Source organism: Macrotis lagotis, chromosome 1 (assembly GCF_037893015.1).
Source record: "Macrotis lagotis isolate mMagLag1 chromosome 1, bilby.v1.9.chrom.fasta, whole genome shotgun sequence".
Classification (NCBI taxonomy): Eukaryota; Metazoa; Chordata; class Mammalia; order Peramelemorphia; family Peramelidae; genus Macrotis; species Macrotis lagotis.
In genome coordinates, this window is record NC_133658.1 from 837326777 (window position 1) to 837340612 (window position 13836).

The 13836-nt window shown below is 38.3% G+C and overlaps 2 protein-coding genes across 3 annotated transcripts in view; one reads left to right on the plus strand and one right to left on the minus strand.

Moving 5' to 3' along the window:
- The window catches only part of LOC141508590 (heterogeneous nuclear ribonucleoprotein F-like), a 44600-nt gene that overhangs the window by 4624 nt on the left and 26140 nt on the right, over positions 1–13836 (plus strand). The window contains exon 2 of one of the 2 annotated variants that reach the window (XM_074217373.1): positions 815–942. The exons of the other annotated variant lie outside the window; for it this stretch is intronic. The gene's annotated coding sequence lies outside the window, so the exon portion shown is untranslated. The remainder of the gene's footprint in view (positions 1–814; positions 943–13836) is intronic. 2 annotated transcript variants of the gene reach the window in all.
- Positions 3724–4677, minus strand: LOC141508591 (olfactory receptor 52M1-like). Its single transcript, XM_074217375.1, has one exon. It carries the CDS (start codon positions 4675–4677, stop codon positions 3724–3726), a length of 954 nt encoding a protein of 317 aa, XP_074073476.1.

Below are 13836 nucleotides of genomic sequence, written 5' to 3' on the forward strand. Positions count from 1 at the left end.
CCCATGGGTCAGAGCTTCAGGATTGCCTTATTTGATTGTCTGACTGGCAATTTGATTGATTATCTTTGATAAAACTTTCTCTTTTGATTATCTTTGGTAGTGTTTCCTATCTCTTTCATTATCTTAATTGTAACTGTTATTCTTACCCTCCTCTCAGGAATCATTAGTTATTTTTGTTGCAAGCTTTCTTTGACTTTACTTTTGTTTTAATAATAATAAACTACTTAGTGTTTTTCCCCTTCTGGAATGTGTCTTATTGTAGGTGTGAATTTGAACTAAAATCATTAATCACACAGATACAAATATGGGAATGAAAAAAACAAAGACAGTCCTTGCCCTCAAGGAGTTTATAATCTAATAGGATAGGATAACACACAAAAGGAAGCTGAAAATAGTATGTTGGGAGGGGGTAGATGAGTAAAGTACTCTGTGAAAGTCAGAGATGTCACCAAATAGTGAAGTCAGGTGAGAAGTGGGGAGCTGCTCTGAACTGAGCTACTTCCTTAAATGTAGGTTTTGGAGTTCATGAATTTACTCTGCGATCACAAAGGCAAGGGAATAGTGATGAAGTGGAGTACCAAGGTAAATGAGATCTTGTAGGATGGTGAGGTTTTCCCAATAATGGGACATGATGATTAAGTCAAAGATGTCTCAGAGTAGGGGTCTTTGGTGAGAGTTGTAGGCAGTCTCTTATATGGATGGTGAAAAAATACTCAGATGCAAAGTGAGATTTATGTACCTATGAATTGTTCACTCTCAGCAAGAGTCCTTTGTTCTATAGTGTCTGTTTGAACATCATACTCTTTCCATCAAGGTTTCCCAAGCATTGGAACTGGATGAGACATTTACTCTAAAGTTCAACTCCATCATTCTCCAGGATCTTAGTCCTCTGGAAGATTCCTTAGAAAACAGTCAATATACTCAGAATAAGCCCCAAACCTGGTGAGTACACTTTTTCCTCTGGCTTCCTACCCCAGCTACACTCTAGGGTTCCTTTAGGCCTTGACTCTGTAAAATAGAATCCCAATATGGAAAAAGGTTTGATGCACAAATGGATACATGTGCATGTAGATGTGAGTGTGAACACACATAACATTATGGTGAGATTGAGTTGGCATTTGGAGAGGAGCAGATTATTTTCTCCTTCTCCCCACTACTTTGATTACTCTAGGGTCAATGCTAAAACTAGGGGGGGGAAGGCCAAGAGTCAATGAATATTTAAGAAATGGTAAAGCTAAGTGGAATGTGCGATGAAAAGAATAGAGATGGAAGACAAGATATATTGCTGGGTTTTTTTCATATTTATATGTAATTGCAGTCCCTGTATATGTAGACTAACACATTTAATATCACAGAAATTTAACTCCTTTAAATAGATGAAAGCAACAAAATTTTTGTTACATTTTATTTAAAGTTTATGCAAAAACAGTGATAAGGCCTAGAAATGATTATATCAATGAAATCACAGGTTTCATTGATATGGGAAATTCTCAGATGTGAAAACTTCCTCTAGGTCAGCACCTCTTAGCAAATCTTAGAAAGTTGCATAGAACACTGAACTATTAAATGACCTTCCAGGGGTGTGTCTGTGATGAGATATGAACACAGGTCTTCTTGACTTTGATGCTAATTCTCTGTTCATATGTAAAACACTGTATTTTCTGCTTAACAAGTTGCCTCATTGTGATCTATGGGTGATTGAGTTTTCCAAGTCTATGACAGTGGAGCATAAACTCTGGCAAGTCTTGATGGAACTGGAAAGGATTTGGGTTCAAGTCCAGTTACCCAATGCATAGCTTGCTAAGTGTGGAAAATCTCCTTGCCACAAGATTGACTATCAGAGCAGGAACTTTTCCTTTTCTCAGTCTCAGAAACTCTTGAAGACAATATCTGTTGTATGGTGAAAAGGTCAAAGATGTTGGAGTCAGAGGACCTTAGTTTATATGCCATTTACTATCTTTGTGACACTAGTGAAACCACTCAACCTCTCTAGGGGTAGGACTAAAAGACATCTAAGACAAAGATTCCTTTCTGATCCCTCAGGCTACCAATGCCTCTGGCCTCTAATTGTTTGATTTTTTTTTTAATCTATGTATGCATGTTTCTCCCTTCTTTAGAATATAAGTTCTCAAAGGCAGGAATTGTTTCATTTTGTCTCTGGGTTCAGCTTCTGGCTCTGAGTTTATTCCATGCTTATTAACTGATTTATCTATTTCCAGACATATCCTATTCATTGTATTGGGGAAGGATGGATGTACTCACTTTGATAAAATCCTGAATCCTTGATATTCTAAAATATAAAAATGTAAATAGTCTTAATGTTATGGCACTATATGTGATTTCATCCTAGTTTAGTGTGTGTGTGTGTGTGTGTGTGTGTGTGTGTGTGTGTGTGTATTTGTATGTTATATAATAATTAAAGGACCCTTGCTCTTGCTTTTTTCACTATGGGAAACTACTATTCTAAGAACTCTTTCTGCAAATATATATCAAAATCCATTTTGATTTAATAAGTAAATCATAGAGAGTTGCTTGTGGTACATAGGGTCTTAAGTATTTTGTCTAAGACCTCAAAACTTCTGTTTGAGGTAAGCAATGGGCCTCAGGTCTTCCTGGTTCTGGACCCAACTATCCATCCACTATGCCACTGCTGACTATATAGGACTGAATAGATTCAACAAAAATGGTGAAACAATGTACTGAAAATGCAAAATATTTAATATTAATCTACAAACTAAGGAATTACTTTTTAAAGATAGGGTTATAATATATTAATTATAGAGAGACATAGGAATTCCAAGTTTTAAGATATCTAAAATACAAGACTCTGGCCTGAAAATAGTAAATAGGGAAAGTGATACTTGGGCAGTAAAGCTGAGTCCATATTACCTAACCAAATATGCTTTCCAATATTTCAGAGACTCAAGAACAGAAAGGAATCTCAGAGAACATCTAGTCCAACCTGTATCTGAATATAAATTCGCTTTAGCATATCCAACAAATCAATATCCAGTCTCCACTGAAGGTCTTCAGTGATGTCCCACTGCCTTGTATGCAAAAACTCATTTTACTTTTGGTTGACTCTTTAATGGGTTACGGTCAGTTGGTTAATGGAAGTGCATGGGACATGAAGTCTAAAGATGTGGGTCTGAGATCTGGTACCATTGATCAATAGCTCCAGAGCTTATTAGTTTTGGGTAAATCATTTAACTGTACAATAGGAAAATAGCATTAACAGAGATGATAATGAGGAAATTGAATCTCTCACTATCTACATCATAGAGATGTTGCAAGTTCATTTGTACAGCACCTTCAAAAATGCGTAGAATGCTGGAAAATGATGCATGTAGCTTAGAGTAAAGGCAGTTCAGTGGTTCACTGAAAAGAGTACTAGACCTGAAGTAAGGAAGACTTATCTTCATGAATACAAATCTAGCCTTAGATACTGATTAGTTTTATGACCCTGAACAATACACTCCTCCCTCTTTGTTCCAGTTCCTCATCTGTAAAATAATCTGGAGAAGACAATTGCAAACTACTCCTATATCTTTGCCAAGAAAACCTCAAATGGGTTCATGAAGAGTCAGACACAACTGAAACACATAAATGACAAAAAAAGATTAGGGTAAATAGGCATATTGTCAAAAGAAAAAGAATCATATCTCTGTTTTTCTTGTTGGAGATTGTACTCAAAATATGGTCTTATTTCCATGCATTCTATTATCATCTGGAATGAGCTCTTGCCTTCAGTATTTGAAGAAGTCTCTCACGGATTTGTTTAGTACGAACAGCATAGACAATGGGGTTGAGAATGGGAGGGATGAGGAGGTAAAAACTGGCCAGCAAGATGTGAATATGGGGGGGTACATGATGACCAAAGCGATGGATGAGGGAAGAGACTACAATGGGGATATAGAAAATCAAAATGGCACATATATGGGACCCACATGTCCCCAGAGTTTTGAGCCTGGCCTCTGGAGTGGCCAGTCCTAGCACAGCCCGGAAGATCATCACATAGGAAGCTGCGATGGCCATTGAATCCAAGGTAAGAACAAGGAAGCCAATACTCAAGCCATAAAGGTTGTTAACTTTTGTGTCTCCACATGCTAAGGTCACTACTGCCATATGTTCACAGTAGGAATGGGCAATAATCCGGTCTCGGTAATGAAACAGTCTCAGCCGGATCATCAGAGGCAAGGGGCTGATGTAAAGCACCCCCCGCAAAAGGGCAGCCAGTCCCATGCGACCCACCATGCTATGGGTAAGCACTGTGGTATGGTGCAGTGGATCACAGATGGCCACATAGCGGTCAAAAGCCATGGCCAGGAAGATGCCAGATTCAACAGTGGCAAAGCAGTGAATGGTAAACATCTGGGCCAGGCAAGCATCCAATCCAATGTCACGGGCATCAAACCAGAAGATACCCAGCAGCTTGGGCATGGTGGAAGTGGACAGGACCAGATCAATAATAGCCAGCATGCACAAGAAGAGGTACATAGGTTGGTGCAGGCTGCGTTCCACTTTCACTACTGCCAGGATGGTGATGTTCCCCACTACAGCTATCAAATACATGGAGCCAAAGGGGATGGAGAGCCAGATGTGCAAGGGCTCCAGCCCAGGGATGCCAGTCAGCAGAAAAGAGGAGGGAGTGGAGCAGGCATTTTGAGAAGGGAACATGATGGGGGTGGGGGGACCCACTCACCTGTGCCCCCCACCCCAGTGGAGTTTTCCCCTCTGGAAACTACAAATTGTTGATTCTTGCTTTCATAAAGGGTAGACTGGGAGATGCTATAATAAAGAATAGAATGAATCATTTAACACAGAGAACAATAAATGAGAGAAGAGAAAAATAAATGATAGACATGATTTTCTTAAATGTTCTATAGCAAGTCTATTAATTACTTCCTATACAGCAATATTTTTAAGATTCAAAATTTAATCTATGTGTACTCCTTACTCTAAGGCAAATGTCAGACAAAACATTTAAGCATTAGGAGTCAACTTTTGTATCTCCCCCTTTCACATTCCTTTTATGTGTTAGCTACTTAGGTATGAAGAAAAAGAGCTGTGTTCTCAGAAGCTTATATTCCCATGGAGGAAGTAGCTAAAAAAACCCCTATTTTCTGAAGGTTATCTTATTATGAACTAGGAACATAACCTTCAGAAAATAGGTTTTTTCCTAATTCACCTACATTTTTGTATGGAATAATGGCATCCAGTCTTTCACCATGCCCCTGGCTTATTCTCAAATGGCACAGGCTGTTGGGTGGCACAGTGGATAGAGCACTCACCCTGGAGTCAGGAGGACAGGAGTTCTAATCTGCCACTAGCTGTGTGACCCTGGGCAAGTCACTTAACCCTGTTTGCCTCACATCTGGGGTCATCTCCAGTCGTCCTGATTCATATCTGGCCACAGCATCCAGATGGCCATGGAGGAGAAAGTGATGCTGGTGACTTAGCTCAACAATCCCCTCACTCAAATCCAATTCATGTGCTTGTCATGGCATCTCCTCCCTGATGTCATGTTCTTCAAGAAAAAAGGATGAGCATTTTTTTTTCTTCAAGAGACTAGTTGATTTTCATGTCAAAAAGAGGTATCCAGAGGCATTTAATGCAGGATTGTTCCTAAGTATGTGGCAAAAGATGAACCAAACTATGCAAAACTTAGCTGGACTCCAATAAAAAGTACCAACTCTTATTTACATGACTTTTACTGTGAAAAATTTCCTGAGCAGTTAAGTTGTTTTTATGTTTTGAACCAAGATTTTGAACCTGAAAACTGATCAAATTCTCATGAAGATGGGTGTTTGAAAAAAAAAAAACCAAACAAAACCTCTTAAACTGATTTGAAGTCAATTACTTCCTGCCCATTAATGCCCATTACTATAGCTTACTTCTTAGATGTTCCCTTCTTTAAAGTCAATTTCATACTTGAATTATTACATCAGTCTCCTAATTAATATTCATCCTGAGTATACTGGTCCCATAAAAATGATATTTCTTTTATCACCTGTATACAAATGTAAGGGAGCATTCAATAAGGGGAAAACAAACAAAAGTGATGTGATCATGGGAGTAATATTAGAAGTAATAACAAAAAGACAAGGAATTTACAAAACATCACAAACATAATGTGCAGCCTAATAATATTATGGGGGACATTAACCCCAAATTCCACCTTGCCTATAGGTCAGATAGAATGAGTGATTCTAAATATACCAAAATATTTATAACTGCACTTTTTATTGGAGCAAAGAATTGGAAACATGTGTCCATTGATTCAGGAATAGTCAAACATGCTATTGTACATGAATGTAATGGACTGTAATATGAAATCTATGGTTAGAGGAAAAATTCATTGCTAGTCAAGGTATAGAAGGGATCTTACAGGATATAATAGATAATTTTTAGGGTAGCTAGGTGGCAGAGTAGATAGAGTGCCAGGTTTGGAGTCAGAAGACTTGAGTTCAAATTTGACTTCAAACAATTATTTGTTTGACTCTGAGTAAGTGTGGGATCTCTATCAGTGAAAGCCATAATATCATTCCATAAGCAATAAAAACTTGAATAATGTGGATTTTCTAGCAAAAGTCTCTAGCATGAAAGTCAAATTAATGTAAGCCATGGGACATGACTACAGTGACCAGTACAAGGTCTCACATATCTGACACTCCAACCCAAACAGCACTGCTCTTGCACCCAGATGTCATCCTTCTTTTTTCTGTTTTCTATAATTACCATGGAGATGTTGGTAGTTCTTTGAGGGGACTCAAGCTTGTTGTCTGGCTGCCTGTCTCAATGTGAGTAAGCCATTTTGATTATTGAACTATTTATATAATCAAATTGGAGTTTCCTGACCTCTTTCTTTAGTTGAAACCCTTGTTTCGAGGAACCTTAATATCCCATTGAAGGGGGATTTTTGAACAAGATAGAAAGTTACTTAGCCTCTGCCTGTCTCAGTTTTTGTATCTCTTAAATGAAGATTTTTATCTTCCAGAATTTCTTGTGAGGATCTCTTTGATTAAAATGGTAATACCTTATTTAAAAGTATAGGTGTCATGTCTATCAAATTGTCAAGGAGAAGGAGAGAGAAAGGGGAGAGGGAGATAAAGAGGAAAAAGGAAAGAGTGGGAACGAGTGGGAAGAGAGAAGAAGAGGTAGACAGAGAGGAGTAGAAAAGAAGTAGAAGAAGAAGACTGTAAACTTTTGGCCTCCTTCCTTTCATGATCTTGAGCTATTTTTTAAACATTTTTTCATATTCCTTCCCCTTTGTCCATCTTTGCATTGAAATCTCTGACTAGATTATTTCTTTACTAGTAACCCAAGGAAGAAGTATCATAGTTGCCTTATATAACTGAAACAACTGCTTATATTAATGGAGGAAGACAAAATATCAGTAGGGGGACAGAGCCAAGATGGCAGTGTGAAGGCAGCATTTCCTGTGAACTCCAAACTCCCAAAAAAACAAAGGATGGCTCTAGTCAAAATTTAGTGGGGCAGAACCCACAGAAGGACTGAGTGATACCAGTCCAAGATAACTTAGAACTTCCACAGGAAAGGTGTGCTTCACTAGGACTGGGGTTTGGGAAAAAAGCCATGGTGCAGCCCAGCCCAGCCCAGAAATCACCTGCAACAGCTTGAAGAGGTGGTGAAAGAACCCTGCTTCACCTGAGTGAGTGGGGGGTGAGGAGCACCTGCCTGCAGTGAGAATCTGGTGAAAGCAGCCTGCACCCCCAGAGATGGTAAGGGGAGTCTGCAGGGATTTCTCTGCTCTCCCTGGGATAGGACTCTGCTGTTTGCCTACACTCACATACTGCAGTTTGGGCTTCCATACTAAATAAGCTGGATCTGTCCTTATAGCCCTAGGGCAGATGGTAGTGCTGTGATCATCTACATAACAAAGCATGGGCTAGACAGCATAACATCTTGGAGGAATAAAGGTTCCAGTGGGGTGTCCCCCCCCAAAAAAAAACCCCTCTAAAGCCTTGGAAATGCTGTAAATTAGTCTTGGGCTGAGGAAATGAGTAAACAACAGAAAAAGTAGAATCTGACAATAGAGAATTACTTTAGTCCCATGGAAGATCAAAACACATACTCAGATGATGACAAAATCAAAGCTTCTGTATCCAAAACTTCCAAGAGAAATAGAAAATGGGCGAAAATGGGCTCAGACTATGGATGGGCTCAAAAAAGACTGAAAAGCAATTAAGGGAGGTGGAGGAAAAATTGGGAGGAGAAATGAGAGTGATGCAGAAAAATCATGTAAACCAAATCAAAAGCTTGGTGAAAGATATACAAAAAAATACTGAAGAAAATAATGTGTTAAAAACCAGTTCAGGCTTAATGGAAAAAAGCAAAACAAAAGGCAAATGAGGAGAAGAATGCCTTAAAACGCAGAATTGGCCAGCTGGAGAAGGAGATAAAAAATTTCTCTGGAGAAAATAACTCCTTCAAATGCAAAATGGAACTAAAAAGAAGCTGATGACTTTGCAAGAAATCAGGAAGAAATAAAACTCTTCCAAAAAAGCCAAAAATTAGAAGAACATGTGAAATATCTCATTTGAAAAACAACTGACCTTGAAACAGACTAGAAGAAATAATTTAAAAATTATTAGACTATCTGAAAGCCACGACCAGGAGAAGAGCCTAGACTTCATTTTTCAAGAAAATAATACAGCAAAATTGCCCTGAGATCCTAGAAGATGAGGGTAAAATAGAAATCGAGAGAATTCACTGCTCAACCCCTGAAAGAGATCCCAAAAGAAAAACTTCCAGGAATATTATAGTCAAATTCCAAAACTCCCAAGTCAAAGAGAAAGTTCTAAAAGCTACCAGAAACAGACATTTCAACTACCAAGGGTCCATAGTCAGGATTACACAGGATCTGGCAACATCTACATTAAGGGCTCGTAGGGACTGGAATATGATATTCCAGAAGGCAAAAGATCTTGGTTTACAACCAAGAATCAACTACCCAGTAAAACTGAACATCCTCTTAGGGGAAAAGATGGACTTTCAATGAAATGGGACTTGCAAACTTTCCTATCAAGATGACCAGAGCTGAACAAAAAGTTTGATCTCGAAGTACAGGACACTGGTAAACCATAGAGGGAGTGAAAGAGAGGGACCAGCTATGAGGAACTTGATGATGTTGAACTGTTTTTATTCCTGCATGGCAAGAAGATATTGATAACTCATATGAACTTTCTCATTTATAAGAGCTGTTAGAAGGAACATATATAGATAGGACATAGTAAGGAGTGGAATATAATGGTATGATGTGGTAAAGGGATGGAGTCAGTGGGTGATGAGGGAAAGTACTGGGAGGAAGGAAAAGGAAATAAAAAAGAAACTGAGAGATTTCACATAAGAGTCAAGAAAAAGCTTTTTCAATGGAGTGGAGGGGGAGAAGGCAAGGGGGAATGAGTGAACCTTCATTCTCACTGGAAATGGCTCAGGGAGGAAATGACATACACACTTAATAGGGTGAAGAAATCTGTCTGGCCCTGGAGAAGGATGGGAGGAAAGGGACAGGATGAGACGGAATTCGGGGAGGGGAGGGGGAAATAGGTGATAGAAGAGAGGGAAGATTAAGGGAGAGGGTATTCAGATGCAACACACTTTTGGACAGGGCCAGGATGAAAGGATTGAGAGAATAGAATAAATGAGAGTGGGGAGATATAGAGTGGATCTACAGCTAGTAATAGCAACTAAGGGAAAAATATTGAAGCAACTTCTCTTGTGGACTTACGATTAAGAAAGCAACTCACCCCAGAGACAGAGCCATTGAAATCTGAACACGGACTGAAGTACATTTTTTTTTCTCTCTTCTTGAGGTTTCCCATCTTCGGGGGGGGGGGGGTGTTTACTCTTATAACATTCAATTTACATCAATGTATGGCATGGAAACAAAGCAAAGACTGTCAGACAGCCTTCTGTGGGGGGGGAGGGGATTGTAGAATCCAGCACCTTGCAAAAAATAGTGGGTACATATTACTATTGTATATAATTGGAAAACAAATAAAATGTTAAAAAATAAAAAAATAAAATAAAAATATTTAAAAAGACAAAATGTCAGTAACAAAGTTTACTACAGAGGCTTTCTTTAAGTGATCTTTCAATTTGAAACAATATTTTTAATTAGTGGAGCAAGTCAAAGTTTGATTCCTGGAGTTTTTTTGAAGCACTTCAGGAATTCACTATTTCATGTAGGCCTTTGTCCTATAGATGCAGATCCTTCTTATTTTAATAGATTCCTACATTATTCCTACTATGTAGAAATCCCTACATATCTTAATGATCCTGCTTATGAGTTACAGTGACCAAAACAAAGAAACACTCTTCCTCTGTGTCCAGCTTTTTTGATAATAAGCCTTTTCATACTTTGCTGGGCAAGATGAATGAATGGATAAGGGGAAAGGGAGGCAGAAAAATGTGGAACTCAAAAGCCTTACAAAAAATGGATGTTGGGGCAGCTAGGTGGCATAGTGGATATAGCACCAGCCCTGTAGTCAGGAGGATCTGAGTTCAAATCCAGCCTCAGACACTTAATAATTGCCTATCTCTGTGACCTTGGGCAAATCACTTAATCCCATTGCCTTAAATAAATAATTTTTTTTAAAAAAAAATGAATGTTGAAAACTATCTTATCATGTAATTGAGGGGGGGGGGAAGTAAAAAAAAGAATTCAAATCACACCCTAGCACAGTACCTGGAACTTAATAAATAGTTCTTGACTGACCAAAAAAAAAATGAGTGAAATGAAAAATTCTATCTTAAGTACTTACAATGTATCAGGCACTATACTAAGGTCTACAGACTCAAATACAAGCTAGTATGTTAATATCTTCCCTCAAAGAGTTTGCATTCTTATAGGAAAAGATAACATATTTAGTGGATGGTGACCAAAGATGAGTATTTTGATCCAATTACTGTTTTCAAAGGCAGAGTTGGAAAGAGAGTAAAGCAAATCTTGTGCTACGATGGCCTAAAAATGACCCAGAGTCACAAGATAGTAGCTTAAATTATTGGATTAGAGGTTTAAATTGGAGTACAGCATAATCAAGAAGAAATGTAATAGATCTAGATCTGGGCTAGATATAATGAATTCTCTCCAGTCTCAAGTCCCAGGATAGGAGATTGGAGTTCAAAATAGAGTGTTCATCAGCCACTAACCAACCAATTCCACTGTTGATTACATGGAAGCATGGATCTGTTCATTTCCCACTTGAGAAGTTCAAACTCACTTACTCTTCCTAGTGACTCTATTTCCAAAAGCTTACCATGCTAGTGCCAGAGTTGTTGTGAACATCCAATTAGTTTAAGCCCAATAGCAACTCAGAATTGCAGGAATGAATCCATCCAACAACATCAGCATTCATCTCCTAGTAGCAAGGAATATATGCATGCTCACCATGCCTAAACCAGAGTTTGACTTCTACTGGTATAGCTTTCTAGAATCCAGATTATTCTTCATACCTTAAGTATTCAAGTATGATTACATTTTGTGGGGTGGGACTTCTACTAAAATCTAAGACACCCCTTTCACCCTGCCACAAGAGAGACTCAAACTAAAAGTAACATATCATAGATATTTCATAGAAATCATAAAAACTTCAAATAAATCCAGGGAAGAGAGAGATTAAGGTAGAGAAAATATTCCAGACTAGAACAATGACCAATGAGACATTATAGTATGAATAAATTCAAGGAATTGAGCCTCTTTGTGATATTGGCAAGAGGTAGGAGGAGGATTCATTGTAAGTACAATAGAATCTTCTAAGTACTCTGAATATGATCCTCTTTTCTCTGGTATCAGGGCTTGATCACCCTTTAAGGGACATCTCATCTAGGAATTATGTATTAGGTATGTACAGAGGTTTCTATCTAAAGGCAATTGTAATACATGCTAGAGGTAAACCTAGGCTAGAAGGCTGATACACGAAAGAATGAAGGTTTTCCTATGAGTGCACTAACCCTGGTGAAGCCTCTTATTTATTATGTAGTTTACTGTGTATTCCTAATAATAAATTTTAGATAACTTTTAGTACTTACTCCCTTCCTCAGTTGCATATATCACATAACTTGGCTTTGACATTGACTTCCTTGCAATCACAAATGATATTCCATCTCCTGACTCAGGGCAAATGTAATGGCTGTCCCTCTTGTCTGGAACTTTCTCCTCTTCATATCAACTTCCAAACATCCCTGGATTCCTTCAAATCTCAATATCTCACCTTCTGCAAAAACCTTTCTCTGTTCTCCTTAATCAATCTTAGTACCTTCCTTCTTAGACTATCTTATTCATGCTATCTGGAACAGAGTAAATGCTTAATAAATGCTTGCTGACTTGACTTGATTACCATTTTAGGAGTATAAGATCACAGAATATTAAAGTAATGTCTCTAATGCAGAGAACTAATGAATGAATGAATATAAAGATATTAAGTCCTTATGTATCAAACACTATGTTGAAAATTAATATTTAACTGTGTATATCCCTAATTGTGAAAAGGACTTTATGAAACTTAAAATATCATAGAAACATCATTATTATTAATATTCAGTCTTTCAGGAAAATCACTTCTATTTAAATTGTCCATAAGAAAATAGTTAATGGTATTGGGTAGGATTGTAGGTTTTGCACAGGGATCCACAGATACTACAGAAAAACAAAGCACTTTCTAGCTCAGATTCAACCTGGGCATTGGACATGATTCCCTCTAGACAGAAATATTGCTGGAATGCTCTCTGATTGTGCTGGAGTAAACTCTTAAATCCCAAAATTGGGTCTGGCTAGAGCTGTTTAAATGACCAAGTTACCTTGCTGGACTCCAGAGGAGAGAGCAATCCTGGCCTGGGATAGTCACAGTTACCTGTCTTCCAAAGTGCACTTAGGTAATGAGCCAGGTCCAGATCTGACCTCATTTCTTCTCCCATATCTATTTGCCACTTCTATTCCTTTAGCCTCTTGATTGGAAAACTCAGGTGAACAGACTCTAGAGCAGTCTAAAAGACTTTCCATTTCTGAATGAGTTTCTGGAAAAGTCTTTTTAGCCCATCTTGGAATCATGGATAAAATATGAAAAATGAAAATATATGATTACCAAGAAATTCAGATTAATGAAAACAAAGACAATTTTTCTCATTCCCATTCACAGAAATCTAAACTCTGCCCATGGAATCCAAAGGTCTTTTCCAGATCCTCCTTAATGCTGGTAACTTTTCTCAGTTATCATCCCTGATTTATACTGTATATATCTTCTTTGTATAGAGTTGTTTACATTCCTTCCCCATTAGAGCATCAACTACTTGAGAAATAGACTCCTTTTTGCCTTTCTTTGAATACCCAGGGCTTGCCACAGTACCTATCATAGAGTAGTTATTTATTGTATAAACACTTAGAGAAGATTCAAAGAATACTGTTTTTTCATAGCTGAAAATTTGTCAGAGTTCGTGGAATTCAGTGGATTTTGCATGTTCCTAAGGGGCAGACCAAGGAGCAAACAGAAACAAGATTTTCTTTCCACTGAGCCAAAATCCACCTCCCTGGAGATTTTTTTAAACAAAATTTCCCGGAGGAGGTTGGGTTGCCTCAAGTGAAAACAATAGGTTCCCCATCACTAGCAAAGAAGAGGTTGGATAAACACTCTTCAGATATGTGGAAGGACCTGGAATAGATGATTTGTGCAGTCTCTTCCTCTGCTGACTTAGATGCCCTGAACCTCCCTCTGAAGGGTTCCTTGCCCTCTCCTCCCATACCAGCCCAGGACGTTACCTACGTGGAGGCATGGAATGAGGTGACAGCCTCCAGGAAAGGGAATCTGGTGCTCTGTA

What these genes read in the sequence shown, in the direction of transcription:
- LOC141508591 (XM_074217375.1), bottom strand. Translation starts at nt 4,677, where the DNA reads ATGTTCCCTTCTCAAAATGCCTGCTCCACTCCCTCCTCTTTTCTGCTG.